The sequence below is a fragment of the Lycium ferocissimum genome, chromosome 11, assembly GCF_029784015.1.
Source record: "Lycium ferocissimum isolate CSIRO_LF1 chromosome 11, AGI_CSIRO_Lferr_CH_V1, whole genome shotgun sequence".
NCBI classification, from domain to species: Eukaryota; Viridiplantae; Streptophyta; class Magnoliopsida; order Solanales; family Solanaceae; genus Lycium; species Lycium ferocissimum.
In genome coordinates this window covers 21,714,158-21,728,916 of record NC_081352.1, presented here as the reverse complement: position 1 = coordinate 21,728,916, position 14,759 = coordinate 21,714,158, and the positions used below count along the sequence as shown (strand labels likewise).

The following is a 14,759-nucleotide window of genomic DNA, read 5'->3' as shown; positions in this document are numbered from 1 at the left end:
TGATTGATGGATCACATCTATGGATGTTGAGTGGGCCGGGTAGGGGTCCAGTCCAATGGCGGATCCGACAAGGAATTTACGGGTTCAACAGAACTCAGGGTCGAATATGATAGAGATTTTTACGCGGTATATCACGGTTAAAGAGTTATAAACAAAAATAAAATAACTTTTAGAATATTTTAAAAGTAGCAGTTCTAATAACAATTACAGCATGTTTTTAAGAATTAAGGTCCCAATAATTTAGGGATTAGTTCCCCTTTTTCCTCCCCCTCAAACCTTGTTTTTATCTCTAATAACTTAGCCGTCTCAAACGCACTTCTCCAGCTTAATTTACTCCTTCCATACGAAACAAGATAAGATATTCTCCCTATGTTTCCACTAATTAAGGAATTATACCATGTATGTCTTTTATTATACCATGTTTGTCTTTTAGTATACCATGAATATCTTTATTATACTGTATATATGATTAGATATAGAGCCCGTTTGGATTGGGCATAGGCTTAAAAAGGCTTTGCGAACATAAAGTGAAAAAAAATAAGTTGGGGTAGTCAACTTATTTTTTTTTTATAAATTTGTTTTGAACTTTATAAGGCTTTTTTAGATAAACTAAGTTAAATGGGTCCAATTATTTTTTTGAGCTTATTTTAAGCACAAAAATGACTTTAATTGGCCAGTAACAATATTTCCAAAAAAAAATTTGAAAGCGATTTATAAACTTATAAGCCAATCCAAACGGGCTCATACACACATAAAATGTTGGACGATTTTAATTCTCTTCAAAATATACCATTAATATATTTGATTATAATTATTATATCATGTATGTCTTTATTATACTAGGTATATCCTTATTATACTATATATATGATTATATATACTGTATATATTATTGTTTATATGTATGTATATAAATTGTATATATACGTCATATAGGTAAAGGCATGAGAAAAGGAAAGGAAAAAAAATAATGGAGTGGTTGTATCAGCAATGAAAGATAAAAAGTTTACCAAAAGAACAGGAATATTTCGTGTGGTTGATTCTTGTCCAGCTGAAATTTAGGGATCGTTATTTAGAAGCTGCTAGATGTGTAAATATGTAATTGACATGAAATGATAACTAACTAATGTTGCTACTATTGTGCAATTATTTTTAAAATACTGCCTAGTTATTTTATTTTATTTTTTTCAAAATGATATGTATGTAATATAAAAAATAAATTATCCATAAAGTCTCTTTAAATTAAATGTTATTAAAAAATAGTGATGTTCTAATAGTAAAGGTATTCGTCATCGAGGTATGGTTCTTTTCTTAGCCCTTGAAAATTGTTTTTCAATTTCTTTATTTTGACACTCCTCTTCCTTTGAATCTTCAAGCAATCTTCCCAAAACACATTTCATTAGTATTATTTTTCTTACTAATAATGTAGATAAAATTTGAATTCAATTTTTATATTCAAAACTCTCATTTGCTTAAATTCTGAATTCGCCACCGCCGAATATATTCTCTAACGACCTTTGTCACATTGATTGAAAATGAGAGGATCTAAAAAGCTTTGCCATTGGATAAAAAAAATACTTGGTCCAATTTATATAGCGGTTGTTTCAGTTTACGTAATGGAATTTTATATTTGCTTGACGGAAGTGAAATGTCAATTTTTTTTAGGTATATGTCGGTCTTTAATTCTCTACATGTGATGGATGATTCTCTACTTGTGAAGGGACATAGATAAAAAGATTTGTTTTTTTATCCTAGAAGGTCTAAAAGCATCTATATCCAATATTATCTTCACCTTATCATAAAACGTCCAACTTAATCCATGTATTATTTATAGAAAATTGAAATGGATCAGTTTCTTTAAGCTTAAAAAAGATACTCCCTCCGTTCTAAAAAGATTATCTTACTTTTCCTTATTAGTTTGTGCCAAAAAGATTGACACATTTCTATATTTAGAAACAATATTAAATTTATAAGATGATCTACAGTCACACAAATATCTAAGACTTGTTTTGGACTACACATTTCAAAAGTCTTCCTTTATTTCTCAAATTCCGTGTCAAATTAAACTAAGACAAATTTTTTTGGGACGGAGGGAGTAGAAAGCAATAGGCAATTTGACTAGTTTACAAAAATATGTCCATTTGTTTAACTTACTGAAAATTTTTATTCTCCCTTTTCCAACTCTTCTGGTGTTTCTCTTGAAGTATCGAGAATAAAATCAAAGTAAAAATGTTTAGTTATTGCTCTATACTAGATGAAATATCTTAATTTTATTATCGGTTCTATATCGAAGTTATTCATTCATACTCTTAATGTTAGCAAATCACATTTATTTGCCCTTGATCCAAACACAATTCTAACTTGGATTATAACAGAGGCAATTTTAAAGCATAGCTAAAAGTATTAGTAGAGAGAATATTTATATGACGCCCCGTTTGGCCATAGGGTTTGGTTCAACCTTTTGAAATACTTTTTAAAAATTATTTTAAATTACAATTTGGTTATATATTTAGCCAATTATTTCAACTACAAATTAAACTTGAAATATAGAAAGTATGAAAGTAAGTTTTAGAAGTTTTTCAAGTTTTCACTCACAAAGCTTTAATTTTATTCTCATGTCCAAATCCAAACACAAGTTTACACAACTTTAACTTCCAAATATATTTTTTCAACTATTTCAAATGTCAATAAAATTATATCCAGACGTCCATTTAGACATTTTTCTTGAAATAGTTTGACACGTGAAATTTACTTATTGAACCTCCGTAAAAAACGATGAGACGATTTACTACTTTTAAGATTTTGGACGGTTTCAAAATGTGATAAAATTAAAAAATTCATCCGGTAAAAAGATAAGTTTGGACATTTTCCTTAAAATATTGAAAAAGGAAGAGAAAGTTAATTGGCTTTTCGTTTTTCAGTGAGTGAAGGAGCGAAAGGGGTCGTTTGCTGACGAAAAAAGGTGAATGGAAAAGTGAAAATGTACTCAAAAGAAAAAAAACAAGAACAAAAAGAGGAGAAATGATGATTATATAAGGATGAACGAAGCACTAAAAACATCAACATGGCTAAGTGGTGGGGAAGCGTGGCTCTATGGAAAAAGAGGAGCAAATAGGCCACTTTCATTCTACAGCGAAATTAGGTCAGGGGTATAATTGAACTCCAAAAAGTTAAAAAAACCGTTTTTCTGAACTACTTCATCTTTTTTCTTTTGGAAAAGGGTCATATTTGCTCCTTTACTATCGAAAATAATGTATATTTATCCTCCGTTATACTTTTTCAACAAATATACCGCTACATTAGGGTGTCAAGTGGTCGGGCCGGCCAAACTTCGAACCTAGAACCCGCCCACCACCGGCCCCCAAGCCCACTAAGAGGTGTAAGTACCGGGCTAGGTGGAGTTTTATTAATTGGGCCGGACAATTGGACACCCTACTTAAGCAAACCAATTGGTGATGACGCCCCAATACCGGCCGGCCCCCCCCACTTCAAAAAAAAAAAAAAAAAAAAAAAGATAAGTCTACATTTATTACTAATAATAAGTATTTTAAAACATTGTATCCCATAAAATAGGCGTAGCTATAATTGTGGGATTCTTAAAATTTTGGAAGCAAATATATGAAATATTTATTAATTATTTAAACCATAGTTAGAATCTTACTTTAGTTAATTAAAACTTAACCATTAAAACATGTAATGTGTCTCTTATTCAAGTAAGAACTTGGGGAAAGTTTGTAAGCTTTAAAGTTTAAATTCGACTTTGCAATTATTGATTAATAAAACTAAAGGCTCACTGAGCCTTTGAATTTCTTTTCAAATTTGTGTTATAATTTTATTTATGATTTTATTTACAAGAATAATAATTTGTACGCATCAAAATAGAACTATAAATGTAATTGTGTAAAACTAATCCTACACAAGCGACAACTCCAAGATAAATTTACGCAAGAAGGGACAAACATTGATCAGTGCCCAAAAGCAACAAGACATTAGAATAGGCTGACAAAATCAGTGAATGACAAGCCTCTGAAATTGCTGATGCGTGAAATAAATCAAATATCCCTTTTAAGTTACTATCTTGCTGTTGGCTTACACAAGTTCAAAAATATTTCAATAGGTTATACGATATAATAATATAAACTATTAGTTATATATATAATAATATATTAATAAAATATTATTAGTTTCAAATATTTTATATATAATAATAATTAAATATTTTTTAGCTTATTGAAATGTCTCCGCCGATGATGGAGAGGTGACAATCTGCACATGACATTAGGACTTAGGATCGAGATGAGATAATTAATTAAGAACTTTGGTTTAGTATCAAAACTCATGTGCATTGTAACCATTTAGTTCCCATTTAGATGAGTAGGAAATTTAGAGAAAGAGAGAGTAGGGAATTGTGAGATAATATGGAGAAGAATGAATGGTATTTATAGATTGAAAATAGGGCGAAAGTATAATTTAAGGAACTTGATGGTTAAAATAAAGTTGACAACAACTAGATTTTAAAGTATCAAACTTAATAAATTTTAGTATTAGAATTTTTTTTTAAAATAATTAAAACCCAACCCGGCCCACTAACGAAAACCCGGCCCGGCCCACTAACGGGCCCGGTTAGCCCGAGGTGTAGCCCCTATCCGAGGTGGGCTGGGCCGGACACCCTTTCCCTCTCCAAGCCCGCCCCGGCCCCCCCCGCCTTCTGACCCGCCCCTTGTGGCCCACGTTTAAATGGCCCGGCCCTGCCCGACCCGGCCCACTTGACACCCTTACCGCTACAGTCACACTTTAGAGCTTTATTTACCCTCATCTGTTAAAACTAGCTATATTTACCCCTTTCCAGTTAAAACTTCATTTCTAGCTTTAAAGAGTCACATGTTATGGTTTTTTGGTTCAATAAGAGCATGACACGTGTCTTTTTAAAGGTGAAAATGAAACTTTAATGAGAGGGGTAAATATAGCTAGTTTTAATGGGTAAATATAGCTAGTTTTAATGTGTGAAGGGTAAATATAGCTTTAAAGTATGACTGTAGAGGTATTGTTAAGAAAGTATAGCGTCGGCAAATATAACTTATTTTCAATAGTATAGAGTCAATTATGACCCTTTTCCGTTTTCTTTTTTACTTTGTTTTTTTTCTTGTCCTTCTTTCTAGCTATCTTTCATAATCGAAATGTTCGGACCAATTTACGTGCACCTTTAGTGATTTTATAAATATTTGTTATATCTTTCATCAGTACAAGTATATTCTCCAAGATTTGAATATATGAAAAGAATTGCTTATATTTTTACTTCTGCTAAAACTCATATATATTACTTTATCACGTAGCTCCTACTTCTCTTAGTTGAAAGGAAGCACTTTCACAATTTCTCATTTTAGTCCTGAAAAGTCCAATTCGTTTATTGTCGATTTCAATACTCATGTTGATACATAGCTATTTATGTACAATTTTAACATTTGTTACTTATCAAATATTTTTAATCAAGTCGAGCTCTTAATCAGGAGGTGTTGTTCTGCTCGAATTGAACAAATAAGTTGCATCCTTGGTTCTCCTTTCGAAAGTTTAAATTCTAGTCCCAAACGATATAAAATATACTTACTCGATCGTGTCATGCAATTTTCTATGAATTGATAACTTGATAAAAAATTATATCAACCTTCTATCATAAATTAAATTTTCACTACTAATAGTACAACAACAGCAACATACCAGTGTGATCCCACTGCTAATAATATATTTCCTTCTTCTTATTTTAACTGCCGTTTTAGCTATTTTCACATTCATTAAAAAAATCAATTAATACAAAGTATAGTTTATGTTGGGTACGCGAACAAAGTCTCACATTGATAGCTAAAAAGAATGGGAAGCTATATATCAGGTGTAGGATCTTTTAATGGTGTGAGGTCTTTTGAGAAAAACTGTGCAGGTTTGGTCAAAACGGGACAATATTAGACCATGTTAAGAGTATTTGCGGGTTGAGAGCCTAACTACTGGTATCGGAGCCAAGGTTCAGTGGGACGAGTATGATGAAGTTAGATGAAGGCCTGGGGCTCGGTTTACTTCCCCTTACGAGCTTAGAGAGACACACACACAAAAGGAAGCTAGTTACGGACTTCAGTTGCCATAAATACTCAGACGAGGTGGGTGGCACACAGTGAATCTCGAAAATTGACTCGTGGATTGTAGTAATGAGCGACACAGAATTTAGTTCGAGAGAAAGCCCTATTGATCGTGGTGATGGGCCACGTGGAACTTAGTTCAATGGAGAGATTGTTGAATGTGCGAACAAAATCCCACATTAGCAGCTAAAAAGAGTGAGAAGCTACATCTATATAAGGTGTAGGATCTTTCAATGGTGTGAGGCCTTAAAAGGAAAACTGCGAGGGTTTGGCCCAAAGCAGATAATATCACATCATGTTAAGAGTATCATTTTAGCTTGAAAAATTGTTCGAATTGAAGTGTCACTTTAGGAATTTAAGACAAAAACAGATAATTAGATCTAACTATACCCTTAGCATTAAGAAAGTATTCATTTTTAATATTACTCAATTATCAAACAACATCTAATAAATAAGGAGTATCACTTAATTGTTCTTTTGAAGGCATTAGTTTGAAAAATGTTATCATTCATTCACAAACAATTGCATGGATTTTATGGAGGAGTAATATTTTGCCCTAGTTATGCCTATTAAAGTATATCTAGTGTGAGTGGACTGGTCGAATGAAGGCTGGGATTGCGACTTGGGAATGGATCACTTCCGTGATCCGTCAATTTAGGACATTTGACGTACACAAAGAGGATTTTTTTTTTTTTCACTTTTCTAGTGGCTTAATTAATCTGTTCTAAGTAGATTTAAATATGACTTTTAACTGCTCTTCTTCCAATAAAATGATTTTGATCAAGTGCTCAAGCAATCTTTGGGGGCACTTGTCTACCATCGTTAGCGTTATGAAATGTATAACGCATGTCTTACTTTTTCTTTTTGGTAAAGTTGAGATTCAGCCAGACCTCTCATTAACGGCATCCGCGTATAGCAGCACCTTTCTATAACAGCTAAGATTTTTTGAAATCGATTTTTTATGTTATATTTTACTTCTTTGTAACCGCATTTTACCTATAACGGTAATAACTAACTTTATAACCGTACGCTCTTTGAAAAATCATCCTGCATATAACAGCTATCTGCATTTTTTGATATTATAATTGTTAACAATCTTTATAAAAAAAGAATATCTATATAGAATGAAAGGGGTCGTTTGCTGACGAAAAAAGGTGAATGGAAAAGTGAAAATGTACTCGAAAGAAAAAAAAAACAAGAACAAAAAGAGGAGAAATGATGATTATATAAGGATGAAAGAAGCACTAAAAACATCAACATGGCTAAGTGGTGGGGGAAGGGTGGCTCTATCGAAAAAGAGGAGCAAATAGGCCACTTTCATTCTACAGCGAAATTAGGTCAAGGGTATAATTGGACTCCAAAAAATCAAAAACCATTTTTGTGAACTATTTCATCTTTTTTCTTTCAGAAAAGGGTTATATTTGCTCCTTTACTATCAAAAATAAGTTATAAGTTATATTTGTCCTCCGTTATACTTTTTGAACAAATATAGCGCTACCGTCACACTTTAGAGATCTATTTTCCCTCACCCGTTAAAACTTCATCTCTAGCTTTAAAGAGTCACAAGTTATGGTTTTTTGGTTCAATAAGAGCATGACACGTGTTTAAAGGTGAAAATGAAGTTTTAATGAGAGAGGGGTAAATATAGCTAGTTTTAACGTGTGAAGGGTAAATATTGCTCTAAAGTATGATTGTAGGGGTATTGTTGAAAAAGTATAGCGTCGGCAAATATAACTTATTTTCAAATAGTATATAGTCAAATGTGACCCTTTTCCGTGTCCTTTTTCACTTTGTTTTTTTTTTTTTTCTTGTCCTTCTTTCTAGCTATATTTTCATAATCGAGATGTTTGGACCAATTTACGTGCACCTTTACTGATTTTATAAAATATTTGTTGTCTCGTTCATCAGTACAAGTATATTCTCCAAGATTTGAATATATGAAAAGAATTGCTAATATTTTTACTTCTACTAAAACTCATATATATTACTTTATCACGTAGCTCTTTCTTCTCTTAGTTGAAAGGAAGCACTTCACAAGTTCTCATTTTAGTCCTGAAAAGTCCTATTCGCTTATTGTCGATTTCAATACTTCTATCGATACATAGCTATTTATGTACAATTTTAGCATTTGTTACTTATCAATTATTTTTAATCAAATAATCAAGTCGAGCTCTTGATCAGGAGGTGTTGTTCTGCTCAAATTGAACAAATAAGTTGCATCATTGGTTTTCTTTTCGAAAGTTTAAATTCTAGTCCCAAACGATGTCAAATATACTTACTCAATCGTGTCGTGCAATTTTCTATGAATTGATAACTTGATAAAAAATTATATCATCCTTCTATCATAAATTAAATTTACACTACTAATAGTACAACACCAATAGCATACCCAGTGTGATCCCGCTGCTAATAAAATATTTCCTTCGTCTCATTTTAACTGTCGTTTTAGCTCTTTTCACATTTATTAAGAAATCAATTAATAAAAAGTATAGTTTATGTTGGGTAAGCGAACAAAGTCCCACATTGATAGCTAAAAAGATTAAGAAGCTATATATAAGGTGTAGGATCTCTTAATGGTGTGAGGCCTTTTGAGAAAAGCTGTGCAGGTTTTGTCAAAAGCAGAAAATATTAGACCATGTTACGAGTATTTGCAGGTTAATTGAGCCTAACAACTTGTATCAAAGGCCAGGTTCAGTGGGACGAGTATGACGAAGATAGATGATTGTGGGGCTCGGCTTACTTCCCCTTACGAGCTTAGAGACACACACATACAAAAGGAAGCTAGTTGCGGACTTACAGTTGCCATAAATACTCAGACGATATGGGTGGCACACAGTGAATCTCGAAAATTGACTCGTGGATTGTGGTAATAAGCCACACAGAATTTAGTTCAAGAGGAAGCCCCATTGATCGTGGTGATGGGCCACATGGAACTTAGTTCAATGAGGAGATTTTGGGTGTGCGAACAAACATTAGTAGCTAAAAAAAGTGGAAGCTACATATATATAAGGTGTAGGATCTTTCAACGGTGTGAGGCTTTTTAAAGGAAAACCGTGCGATTTTGGCCCAAAGCAGACAATATCACACCATATTAAGAGTATCATTTTAGCTTGAAAAATTGTTTCAATTTAAGTGTCACTTTAGAAATTCAAGATAAAAACTGGTAATTCAATCTAACTATACCCTTAGCATTAAGAAAGTATTCATTTTTAATATTGCTCAATTATCAAACAACATCTAATAAATAAGCAATATCACTGAATTGTTCTTTCGAAGGCTTTAGTTTGAAAAATGTAATCGTTCATTCCCAAACAATTGCATTGATTTTATGGAGTAATGTTTTTCATTAGTTATGCTTATTAAAGTATATCTAGTGTGTGAGTGGACTGGTCGAATGAAAGCTGGGATTGCGACTTGTGAATGGATCACGTAATGATCCGCCATTTGACGTATACAAAGTGGGGGTCTTTCACTTTTCTAGTGGCTTAATTAATCTGCTCTAAGTAGATTTAAATATGGCTTTTAACTGCTCTTCTTCCAATAAAAAGATTTTGATCAAGTGCTTAAGCAATCCTTTGGGCACTTGTCTCCCATCCTTAGCGTTATGAAATGTATGACGCATGTCTTACTTTTTCTTTTTGGTAAAGTTGGAGATATAAGATTGTGACTGGTCAAGCAGGATTAGCAGATTTCTAGTCTGGTAAGTTTCGGAAGATGAGATGCATAGAAGCGGATTTATGATTTGAACTTTATAAGTTCAAATTCGTAATTGTACCACTTCAATTAAATGGGTTTCAGAATCTATTATTTGTACATGTTTAGTGAATTTCTTCACACACATTTACATAGCATAAACCAAAACCTATAAGTTCAATGAACCCATAATTTGTTGATTGGATATGCTCCTGGAGGTGCACATGACACCTTAGACGAATTCTACACATAATGAAAAGAAAGTGAAGAGCTTTATAAAAACTAAATCCTCCATAGCTTAACTAGAAAGTGCAATATTTCACTTCAAGTATGGATTAGAGGTCACTTAAAATTGAAAGGCGAAACCCGAAAAACTATATGTATCCTTCATCTGTATTATTTTACATATCATTCTTTTCTTTTTAATTTATTTTAAAATAATAAAATATTTCATATAAAAAAAATTAACTTTGAATTATTTTATTTACCCTTTTGACATATGTTTATAGTCATAAAAATATCATGATTTGTTTAAGGTCATAAATTCTAAAGGTACTTTGTGCGTCAAAAGTCTTTGTATAAAGTCTTTCTATCTTTTTGAATTTCGTGTCCAGTACATCATCGCTATATAAAATAAGACGAATAGAGAATATTGTAAAAAGCTTGAATTTTCCTTTCAGTTTGCAAAAACAACAGTTTGACGAACTGAAGTAGTAAGCTGCATTTTGGGCAATAAAGCATAGCATGAGGGCAAGACCCCAATAAATCTTACTCACTCCGGTAAAAAGTAATTAAGGATTTAGCATCTAAAAGTTAGTCTAAAATAATTGAGATTTTAGTTTATAAAGAAGGTATTTTATTCTTTTTCCAAATTATCATTGACACATTCTTAATTCAATGAACAAATTATTATAATTTCAAAGCCACTCTTAATTAAGGGTATTTTAGTCAATACACTTCTTAAATTTTAGAAGTAAGTGAATTTCTTAATCGATGTGCTCAAGTCTAAAACCTCAATTATTTAGGACCGGACGGAGTACTGTTATATCATTCTTATTCTCTGTTCTGATTTGCAATAATACAACCATATTCATTAATATTCTTGGTTCTAATTTGCAATAATAGAACCATTATCATTCTTATTCTTGGTTCGGATTTGCAATTATACAACCAAAAAAATTCGAATTGTCCGAGAAGGAGAATAAATTCTTTTGTTTTTGTGCTAATGAATTGTTCCATTATGGGAACTGTTTAATCAATAAATACAAAGTGTCATATAGTGCATATACCCCAAGGATCTTTGCGTTTCCTGGCTTCATATATTTGGAATCCAGTAATATTCCCTCCAGATTTTCCTCTTTCATGTTTGTGGTATATAATAGCTGAACCTAATTTATTTGTTATTACAATAAAGTTACAAATATTTTTTGCCACATTAAAACAACTTTAACCGCTATAATGAGTTGACATATAGGAGGAGAATACCTATTGTTCGAGAAAAAGTTAATTTTAAAGTAAAGTTGAATAGTATAAATAATTTTTACCCCAGTTAAAACACTGAAAAAATTACCCATCCATTAAAGTGACTTTCTACATAGTGAGAATGTGACAAAAATAGAATAATTTTATTGTCATAATTAAAAAAATAATTCAGATATCTCCTTTCAGATTTGACTTCTTAACAATAACTCCCTTCTAATTTGAAATATTACACACGTGTCCTTTATTTTAATTTATCTGTAACAATTATTTTATTTCGCTTATCATTAATACAAAAAATATACAATGTAACTGATTTGTCTTTTTCTTAAATTAAACTCTCCGATTAATACATTTTTTTGGAAATTGCCTAAAAGTCTTTACATTTTACTCCGCCAGACAAATACAGTATCATACGTCAAATTAACCCTTACAAACTGGATAAGAGCGGAAATCATAATTATTCTGTTGAGTGTAGATCAGTAGCTCAAGGAATTGTTCAACTTTCATTAGTATTCACAAGCAAAAAGAGTGGTACATAATTCAATTGAACTACAACTCTATACACCAATTCATACAGCTTAATTAAATTAATATAAGATGTTATCTTTTGGATTAAAAAGAAACACTATACACCAATTGGCCAAGTCCTTAATTTTTTGTTCTCGATGCCCGATATTTGCATTTGAGCCCAACTAAATTCAAATTCGCGTCCCTTAGGGCCCATTCGGAGAAGCCCTCCCTACCAAAGATTTTCTTTACCAGGACTCAAACCCGAGACTTTTTTTTAAGAGACGAGCAGTCTCATCCACTGCACCACATCCTTTGGTGATTTCAAGTCCTAAATCAAAAGCTTTTTTTTCCTTTTTCTTTTTTACAAGTAGAAAGGTACTGCTGCCACCGTGCGTGGCGGCTTAGGAGGCGAAGGTAGCGGTGGCGGTAATTTGTGCGACTCTCCAACAACCTTTTCCGGTTTAGGAAACTGACATGGACATGGCATTGCTATGAATTTTGGAACATCATCACCTGGCATTAAAACTGCTGGCAAAATTGTGCTTTGGCTTTGCTTCCAATTCTGAAAAAAAGAAAAGAAAAAAAAAACAGAGTAAGAACAACACTGAAATTGTACTCCAATTATTACTGAATTTAAATTATACTCCATATATTAATAGTATAAATTTCTTTTACGCGTGATAACAAGTTAATTATTATTTTTATAAAATTATTAATTTATGTTTATCATAGAAATTTATCCGTGATTATCTTATAATGACCTGAATAAGTAAATATTTTTTTTATAATTTCTTCCAAATGTCGAATTTGTCTCTGCTTAGAGGTACTTATAGCTTGTTTGATTTTGCTTCTAAAATCTGTTTACTTTGAAAAATATTTTTTTTGTTAGAAATAGTTTCTGAGAACGTACTTTTGAAAAGTAACAATTTGTATCTGACTAATCAATTTGAAAGACACTTCTATTAATATTAGAATAGTACTTTGCACTTGATCAATACTCCAAATGTCCTTCTGAAAAAAGCTAGTGTTTCTTTTAACTTATGAAAAACAATTTTTGCTACGGTCCAAAAATATCTTTTTTCCTAAATGCTTAATCAAACAGCTTTTAAAATTTCTAAAATAAGCAATTTTAGTCCCAATAACTTCACCATCTCAGCTACTTAGATAGATGGATATTGTAGATGAAAATTTAAAGAAAAACTTACCATGTGATTTTGCTTAGATTTCAAAGAAGTAGGATCCATGCCAGCTTCAAGATCAGCAAAAGAGCGGCGTAGAGAGCGAAGCTTATCCCAATGGTAACAGCAAGAAAATATGCCACTCAAGCTAAATATGACAATCAACAGAACAGCAGTTCCAAGTGGAAATCCTAGTGATGGCCTAGATGCATCCACATGTGGCGGTGCATAATACTGATTCTCCATATCAACAATCCGCAATTTAGACAAAAATGGAATTGTGAGGCTGAGATCTTAAGTAAAGAAATTTTTTAGTAGACAAATTAACACTCCAAGTCGCGAAAGAATCTGTACGTACGTGCTGAAAGATAGATTGTTACGCTACGACCTATACTTGCTATTTAGGTATCTACTTATAAATGGCAGGGGCCGGATTATTGATGTGAGGTGGATCAAAAAAAGGGTGGTTCTTTCAATTTCTTGTTGAACTTGCAACTTAGCTCATCCAATGTAAAGGAGAACTAGCAAGAAAGAAAATTCAACTTTTTTTTTTTTTTTTTTTTTTTTTTTGAAGGAAGTGAAGGTGAAATGAGGTGTGAGGCAGAGTGTGGAATGGTTTGAATTTATAAACACAAGGTGGGGATATGGAGATGAGGTTAGTACTACGTGTAAAGGTATAGCTTTAGCTGTGTGGGGTCAATGAGTACGGAAGGAAAAAATATGGACCCAGTTGTGTTTTGGTGCCTACTGGTAGCCGGGAGCACGGTGCCTCCCTCACTGGTCCATACGGGGTCAGTTGTTGATCACAAAATATTTATCGTTCTTATTGTAAAATATTTATCGTTTTTATTAAAAATATTTATAATATAATAAAATTAATTAGCTTTGTTTTATTATATCCTTTGTATTAATCAAATACATGGTTTTCCTAGGTGTCCATTTGCATGTTATATGTTCAGATTGCCCTTTGCATCTGTGATTAGCAGCATTTAAGATGGATTAGACATATACATAGAGTAAATATTCAGGAAATTTTCAAAAATATACAGCTTTTGAAAATATTTACGCCACGTACGTCGATATACAATATTATACAACATGATATGTGGGGGGGAAAGCATTATACATAATGTATTAATCTTGTATAATGTGTATAAACGGTGTTTATACAAAACTATGAGAAAAATCAGGTATTTATAGACAAACTATGAACTATGTAACGTAAATATTTTCAAATATAAACGTTGAGCATAATTTTTCCTAAATATTTATTGAGGAAAGATTGATGAAATATGTTAAATGGGTGAAATAGTCAAAAAGAAAAAAAAAAAAAAATATATATATATATATATTGACCCACTTGGTTTTGGCGCCTAGCGTCGAGCACTATGGGTCTCACTTGGCCCATCCAGGGTCAAGTTGTCAACTACTTTCCTTTTGCTGGTGGCGAGCAAGTGTGCAACTGCAACTTTCATGCCTTTTCAGTTACTTGTTTCTTGGAAATTTAACCAAAATGCGCATCCAGTCAAGAATAATTATCCGAAAACTTATTTAAAATGTTCATTGTATAGGTATTTAGGTTGTTTACCATTGCCTATACATTTTGGATGTTGTATATACGCCAGCTGGATCAATTTATGTGGCATATTTTTCTTTCTGGTCTATCCCAAAAAGGATGTTATCATTTTATATTTGGAAACAATTTAACTTTATGAGATGATTTAGAGTCACACAAATATTTAAGATTTATTTTGGACCACAAATTTCAAAA

At 32.1% G+C, this 14,759-nt stretch overlaps 1 protein-coding gene and 1 long non-coding RNA gene across 2 annotated transcripts; one reads left to right on the top strand and one right to left on the bottom strand.

The window, feature by feature from the left end:
- Nucleotides 1-12,126: 12,126 nt before the first annotated feature.
- Nucleotides 12,127-13,234, bottom strand: LOC132036526 (uncharacterized protein At5g65660-like). The gene is made up of 2 exons (XM_059426880.1): nt 13,016-13,234; nt 12,127-12,372 (listed from the first exon to the last, which is right to left on the bottom strand). Exons 1-2 carry the CDS (start codon nt 13,232-13,234, stop codon nt 12,172-12,174), a joined length of 420 nt encoding a protein of 139 aa, XP_059282863.1. The 3' UTR covers nt 12,127-12,171.
- On the top strand, nt 13,164-13,549 carry LOC132036527 (uncharacterized). Its single transcript, XR_009409601.1, has 2 exons — nt 13,164-13,302; nt 13,436-13,549. It is a non-coding gene; the product is annotated as an uncharacterized LOC132036527 (long non-coding RNA).
- Nucleotides 13,550-14,759: the final 1,210 nt, after the last annotated feature.